The sequence below is a fragment of the Oncorhynchus masou genome, chromosome 8 (genome assembly GCF_036934945.1).
Source record: "Oncorhynchus masou masou isolate Uvic2021 chromosome 8, UVic_Omas_1.1, whole genome shotgun sequence".
NCBI classification, from domain to species: Eukaryota; Metazoa; Chordata; class Actinopteri; order Salmoniformes; family Salmonidae; genus Oncorhynchus; species Oncorhynchus masou.
The window spans coordinates 9,505,762-9,512,966 of NC_088219.1; the positions used below are offsets into that span (position 1 = coordinate 9,505,762).

General features: G+C 43.1%; 1 protein-coding gene across 1 annotated transcript in view; it reads left to right on the forward strand.

Moving 5' to 3' along the window:
- The first annotated feature begins 4,322 nt into the window (after positions 1 to 4,322).
- Positions 4,323 to 7,205, forward strand: part of katnal1 (katanin p60 subunit A-like 1) — a 33,294-nt gene continuing 30,411 nt past the window's right edge. Inside the window, exons 1-3 of the mRNA XM_064971414.1 lie at positions 4,323 to 4,411; positions 6,330 to 6,527; positions 7,075 to 7,205. The exon at positions 7,075 to 7,205 is cut by the window's right edge and continues 30 nt beyond it. Of these exons, the coding sequence (XP_064827486.1) occupies positions 6,366 to 6,527; positions 7,075 to 7,205 (293 nt within the window). The 5' untranslated portion in view covers positions 4,323 to 4,411; positions 6,330 to 6,365. The remainder of the gene's footprint in view (positions 4,412 to 6,329; positions 6,528 to 7,074) is intronic.

The window sequence follows — 7,205 nt, forward strand, 5'->3', positions numbered from 1 at the left end:
GCAGAGTAGACAGACTAGGTCTGAAAGCAGCAGTCCACAGCCACATACAGACAGGTAGGCAGCACACAGCGCCACAGAACAGACAGACAGCAGGCTTCAAAGCCTCACTAATCCAGTCTCCTGCTGTTCACTCCCACTGCACATAATACATGGGCCTGGATTGACGTCTAGTGGATATTTAGTTGAACTGCAGAAGTATTGACAAAGATATTATAAAGATTTTTCTCTGTGGTATTGATGATAAAATATGTGGGAATAATAAAAGTTAATGTAACACTAGTTAAATGAGCAGTTATTGTATTGGTTTACAACAGAACAAACAAACCAGCTCTGATCAAATTGATTTACATAGCCCCCCTTACATCAGCTGATATCTCAAAGTGCTGTACAGAAACCCAGCCTAAATCCCCAAACAGCAAGCAATGCAGGTGTAGAAGCACGGTGGCTAGGAAAAACTCCCTAGAAAGGCCAAAACCTAGGAAGAAACCTAGAGAGGAACCAGGCTATGAGGGGTGGCCAGTCCTCTTATGGCTGTGCCGGGTGGAGATTATAACAGAACATGGCCAAGATGTTCAAATGTTCATAGATGACCAGCATGGTTAAATAATAATAATCACAGTAGTTGTCGAGGGTGCAACAAGTCAGCACCTCAGGAGTAAATGTCAGTTGGCTCTGCATAGCCAATCTTTGAGAGTATCTCTACCGCCCCTGATGTCTCTAGAGAGTTTAAAACAGCAGGTCTGGGACAGGTAGCACGTCCGGTGAACAGGTCAGGGTTCCATAGCTGCAGGCGTGTAACTTTCTATTTCAAGTCTTTTCTTAGAATGGCCAGGCGTGGTTTGGCCAGGTGTTGTTTGGCCAGGTGTTGTTTGGCCAGGCGTGGTTTGGCCAGGTGTTGTTTGGCCAGGTGTTGTTTGGCCAGGCGTTGTTTGGCCAGGTGTTGTTTGGCCATGTGTTGTTTGGCCAGGCGTGGTTTGGCCATGTGTGGAATAGCCAGGCGGGGTTTGGCCAGGCGTGGTTTGGCCAGGCGTTGTTTGGCCAGGCGTGGTTTGGCCAGGTGTTGTTTGGCCATGTGTGGAATAGCCAGGCGGGGTTTGGCCAGGCGTTGTTTGGCCAGGTGTGGAATGGCCAGGTGGGTTTGGCCAGGCGTGGTTTGGCCAGGTGTGGAATGGCCAGGTGTGGTTTGGCCAGGCGTGGTTTGGCCAGGGGTGTTTTTTTCCTCCTGCGGTTGGTGCTGGCACCTTGGATGGTGCACTTCCCAAATGGCACCCTATTCCCTTTAAAGTACGCCACTTTTGACCAGGGCTCATAGGGATCTGGACAAAAGTAGGGCACTATATAGGGAATAGGGTGCCATTTGGGACGTAGCCCTGGAGTCTTGACAAAAAAAGCAGACTTATATAGCCAGCTGCAAAAACACATGGTGTCACACCGTTTCTACACCATTTCCAAAGTTTTTTTTTGATTTCAGATTCAGAATAAAATTTCCTTTGCTTCTAACTAACTACCTCCACTGCACTGCGGAGGGCTACTGTACAGCTTTCCACTTTTGAAATGGACAAGGGCCTGACATCAACGTGTTCCTAATGCGTTTTCAATTATGCCAATTGTAATTATAACCCATGTCAGTGTTCACAGCAATGTCGTAGTGAAATTGTACAATAAACTGATAGAACACATCACTTCTAATCAGGCCATGCGTTTATTTCTTCTGATCAGTTGGACATAGAGCTCAGGAAATTATTCTGACAAATGATAACATTTATTTTATGTGAATAAAATCATACCTTCTTCTTTCACAGCCTTTTTATTTCCTTCAAGGACATACAGGTAACACTAATCCACTATCAACATTCAAACAACTAGATAAGACCACTGCATGACTGTCCAAGGGTCAAACCACAGAGAACACCATATCAATTCAAGGCATGGGAAACATGTTTACATGGCCTAAGCAAGTGAAATAAACAATAAAAGATTTACAGTAAACATTACACTCACAAAAGTTCCAAAAGAATAAAGATATTTCAGGTGTCATGTTATGTCTGTATACAGTGTTGTAACAATGTGCAAATAGTTAAAGTACACAAAGTATATTAGTAAAGTATATTTCACCCAATAGATATGGGAGTTTATCAAAATAGGATTTGTTTTTCGAATTCGTTGTGGGTCTGTGTAATCTGAGGGAAATATGTCTCTCTAATATGGTCATACATTGGGCAGGAGGTTAGAAAGTGCAGCTCAGTTTCCACCTCATTTTGTGGGCAGTGAGCACATAGCCTGTCTTCTCTTGAGAGCCATGTCTGCCTACGGCGGCATTTCTCAATAGCAAAGCTATGCTCACTGAGTCTGTACATAGTCAAAGCTTTCCTTAGTTTTTTGGGTCAGTCACAGTGGTCAGGTATTCTGCCACTATGTTCTCTGTTTAGAGACAAATAACATTCTAGTTTGCTCCGTTTGTCTTGTTAATTCTTTCCAATGTGTCAAGTAATTATCTTTTTGTTTTCTCATGATTTGGTTGTGTCTAATTGTGTTGCTGTCCAGCTTGCTTAGGCAGGTTCATCTTTTATTTATTTATTTTTTATTTTTTTATTTCACCTTTATTTAACCAGGTAGGGTAGTTGAGAACAAGTTCTCATTTGCAACTGCGACCTGGCCAAGATAAAGCATAGCAGTGTGAACAGACAACACAGAGTTACACATGGAGTAAACCAATTAACAAGTCAATAACACAGTAGAAGAAAAAAAAGAGTCTATATACATTGTGTGCAAAAGGCATGAGGAGGTAGGCGAATAATTAAAATTTTGCAGAATAACACTGGAGTGATAAATGATCAGATGGTCATGTACAGGTAGAGATATTGGTGTACAAAAGAGCAGAAAAGTAAATAAATAAAAACAGTATGGGGATGAGGTAGGTGAAAATGGGTGGGCTATTTACCAATAGACTATGTACAGCTGCAGCGATCGGTTAGCTGCTCAGATAGCAGATGTTTGAAGTTGGGGATTTTTGCAATTCGTTCCAGTCACAGGCAGCAGAGTACTGGAACGAAAGGCGGCCAAATGAGGTGTTGGCTTTAGGGATGATCAGTGAGATACACCTGCTGGAGCGCGTGCTACGGATGGGCACTTACACACATACTTACACACACACACATACACACATACACACACACACATACACATACACACACACACACACACACACACACACACACACACACACACACACACACACACACACACACACACACACACACACACACACACACACACACACACACACACACACACACACACATACACACACACACAATATTGCAGATTAACACTGGAGTGATAAATGATCAGATGGTCATGTACAGGTAGAGATATTGGTGTGCAAAAGAGCAGAAAAGTAAATAAATAAAAACAGTATGGGGATGAGGTAGGTGAAAATGGGTGGGCTATTTACCAGTAGACTATGTACAGCTGCAGCGATCGGTTAGCTGCTCAGATGGCAGATGTTTGAAGTTGGTGAGGGAGATAAAAGTCTCCAACTTCAGGGATTTTTGCAGTTCGTTCCATCGCTATGTAGGTGATGGCTTTGTTATGGAAGGTTTGGGAATCGCTTCCTTTTAGGTGGTTGTAGAATTTAACGTCTCTTTTCTGGATTTTGATCATAAGCGGGTATCGGCCTAATTCTGCTCTGCATGCATTATTTGGTGTTTAACGCCGTACACAGAGGATATTTTTGCAGAATTCTGGTGTTTGTCCTATTTTGTGAATTCTTGGTTGTTGAGCGAACCCCAGACTTCACAACCATAAAGGGCAATGGGTTCTATAACTGATTGAAGTATTTTTTGCCAGATCCTAATTGGTAGGTCAAATTTTATGTTCCTTTTGACAGCATAGAAGGCCCTTTTTGCCTTGTCTCTCAGATCGTTCACAGCTTTGTGGAAGTTACCTGTGGTGCTGATGTTTAGGCCTAGGTATGTATATGTTTTTGTGAGCTCTAGGGCAATGGTGTCTAGATGGAATTTTGTATTTGTGGTTCTGGCAACTGGACCTTTTTTGAAACACCATTATTTTTGTCTTGCTCTCTCTCTCTCTCTCTCTCTCTCTCTCTCTCCTCTAGAACAAATATGTATAAAGAATGCATTGTTTACCTTCCAGCTTCGATTAAACCATTTCATCCAAACAATTTAGTGAAAATTCTGTGAGCATACTACCCATGTCATTATATTTTGACAGTCTGTTCAGTTCTTGACGTTGACTGATGTCATCCATGAACTCCAGCGGCCACGCCTCTTCCTCTTCTTCCCCCCCATATGATCGTCATTCTCCACACGGCGTCTCTCCGCGGCCATGGTAACAGCACGGTCTAACGGACTACTGCAGACAACAACAGAAACAAGTACTTCTCTTTGAGGTACAATCATATTCGTTTCATGCACATAGTTGTAAATAGTAGCTATTTGTTTGTCTCTGGGTTTTTGTGGCATACTTGCGCGGACGTAATTTGTTCGAAACGAGAGGGTATTTTCTTGCCATGCGATCCGTTTTGTTATCTGGCCTAAGCTTGGGGTGTAACTGACTGGAGGTTTATGGGAAATGTTGTTTTATTTACACATACTGCTGATCAAAATAGATGGAGAGATGTCTGTGTTTGAACTACAAGACCAGGGTCCTGATTTGCGATGATAGATTTTTATAGATAATGTGCATTCTTTGAAAATATTTCCTGCTGATGTTATTATTGTTGATTCATTCACATAGTAGCCCATTAATAATGCTAATGATAATGGTTGACATATTTACCTTAGCTAGCTAGCTTCACTGTGAAAATGATGTTTGTTAGCTATTTTAGCTAACTATGAAACCCATCTGGATTAAGTAGGGCTACATTAAATAGGCTTTGAAGTTAGTTTAGCTACTATGGTTAATGAAAGGTATGTCGGTGTAACCGGAATGAAGGGACATTGCTATCAACAATAGGACATCCTGCTTACTGTGGGATAAGATTTTATTGATCTTGGCAAGTCAGTTAAGAACATTCTTATTCACAATGACGGCCTACACCGGCCAAAGCCGGACGACGCTGGGCCAATTGTGCGCTGCCCTATGGGACTCCCAATCACGGCCGGGTTGTGATACAGCCTGGATTCGAACCTGGGTGTCTGTAGTGACACCTCAATCACTGAGATGCAGTGCCTTAGACCGCTGCCACCATACTGCTTGTCTAGCACAAGGTTTCCCAAACTCGGTCCTGATAACCTCTTAGCCCTCACGGTGTGATAACCTCCTTGCCCTTGTAACCGATGTGAAATGGCTAGCGAGTTAGCGGTGATGAGCGCTAATAGCGTTTCAATTGTTGATGTCAATAGCTCTGAGACCTTGAAGTAGTTGTTCCCCTTGCTTTGCAAGGGCCTAGGCATTTGTGGCACGATAGGAAACGATGCTTTGAGGGTGGCTGTTGTTGATGTGTGCAGAGGGTCCCTGGTTCGAGCCCAGGTAGGGGCAAGGAAAAGGACTGAAGCTATACTGGTACATTGGTGCCGTGACACTGGTTGCTGCGGAAAAGGAGGAGGTCAAAAGGGGGGTGAGTGTAACCGATGTGAAATGGCTTGCTAGTTGGCATTGGTGTGCACAATTAGCATTTCAATCAGTGACATCACTTGCTCTGAGACCTTGAAGTAGTTGTTCACCTTGCTCTGCAAGGGCCCTGGCTTTTGTAGCACAATGCTTTGAGGGTGGCTGTTGTTGTGTGCAGAGGGTCCCTGGTTCGAGCCCAGGTAGGGGCAAAGAGAGGGACGGAAGCTATACTTACACCCTCACGGTGTTGATAACCTCCTAGTCCTCCAGTCTATACAGTTTATTATATCTAACTCTTGAGTTTGCTCTTACTTCAACCCTGGTTGTCCAAACAGTCAATTGATTCCAGGTAGTATGTAGCTAGCTGGTTAGCTAGCTAATCCGAACATAGTAAGTCTGACAAGCCAACTCTACACACTGAAGAAAGGGATCATATGATACAGCCAGCAGTAGAGCAAAGTAAAGGGAACCCAGAGCTCTCATTACTGTTTGACAACAGTTCCCATTGTTAGTAAAGCCTGTGAGCCATGCCATAATCTTGGTTTACTTGCGTCACTTTTACATTCTCAGGGCTGAGATCATGTCATACTAATATAGCTTAGTTTCAGAGTAGTGACTTGCAGGGTACAACAAGTCAACTAAAGAGAGAGAGAGATACCCGCACACTGATGATAATTGCTTCAGTTTTATTGTGCAACGTTTCGACCCGAAGATCGAAGGAGAACTAATGTTGCCTTCTTCCGTTTCCCTGCCAGACAGTTCCAGCACAGAAACATTGTCCTCCATTTAAGATGAACCTGGCAGAGATCTGTGACAACGCTAAGAAGGGCAGAGAGTATGCTCTGCTGGGGAACTATGACTCCTCTTTGGTCTACTACCAGGGAGTGATCCAGCAGATACATAAACACGGCCAAGCCCTCAGAGACCCTGCACTCAAAGTCAAGTGGCAACAGGTGAGACTCTCCCAAACACATGCATTACAAATACATGTTGAAGCATTGGTCATTTTTATTTATTTTATTTCACCTTTATTTAACCAGGTAGGCAAGTTGAGAACAAGTTCTCATTTACAATTGCGACCTGGCCAAGATAAAGTAAAGCAGATCGACACATACAACGACACAGAGTTACACATGGAGTAAAACAAACATACAGTCAATAATACAGTAGAAAAATAAGTCTATATACAATGTGAGCAAATGAGGTGAGATAAGGGAGGTAAAGGCAAAAAAAAGGCCATGGTGGCAAAGTAAATACAATATAGCAAGTAAAACCCTGGAATGGTAGATTTGCAGTGGAAGAATGTGCAAAGTATAAATAAAAATAATGGGGTGCAAAGGAGCAAAATAAATAAAATAAAATAAATACAGTAGGGAAAGAGGTAGTTGTTTGGTAATAAGACATTATGAACGCTCATGCATGCTTAACAAGTAATAATGTGATGTACCGGTTGGCTAAAAGTGTTACCGAAATGTCCTCTCTCACTCTCTCTCGCTCTAGGTGAGACAGGAGTTGTTGGAGGAGTATGAGCAGGTGAAAGGCATTGTGGGAACTCTGGAGAGTTTTAAGGTGGACAAGCCAGCTGACTTCCCCGTCCCTCAGTCTGAGGAGGGGCCCAGAGACCCTGCAGT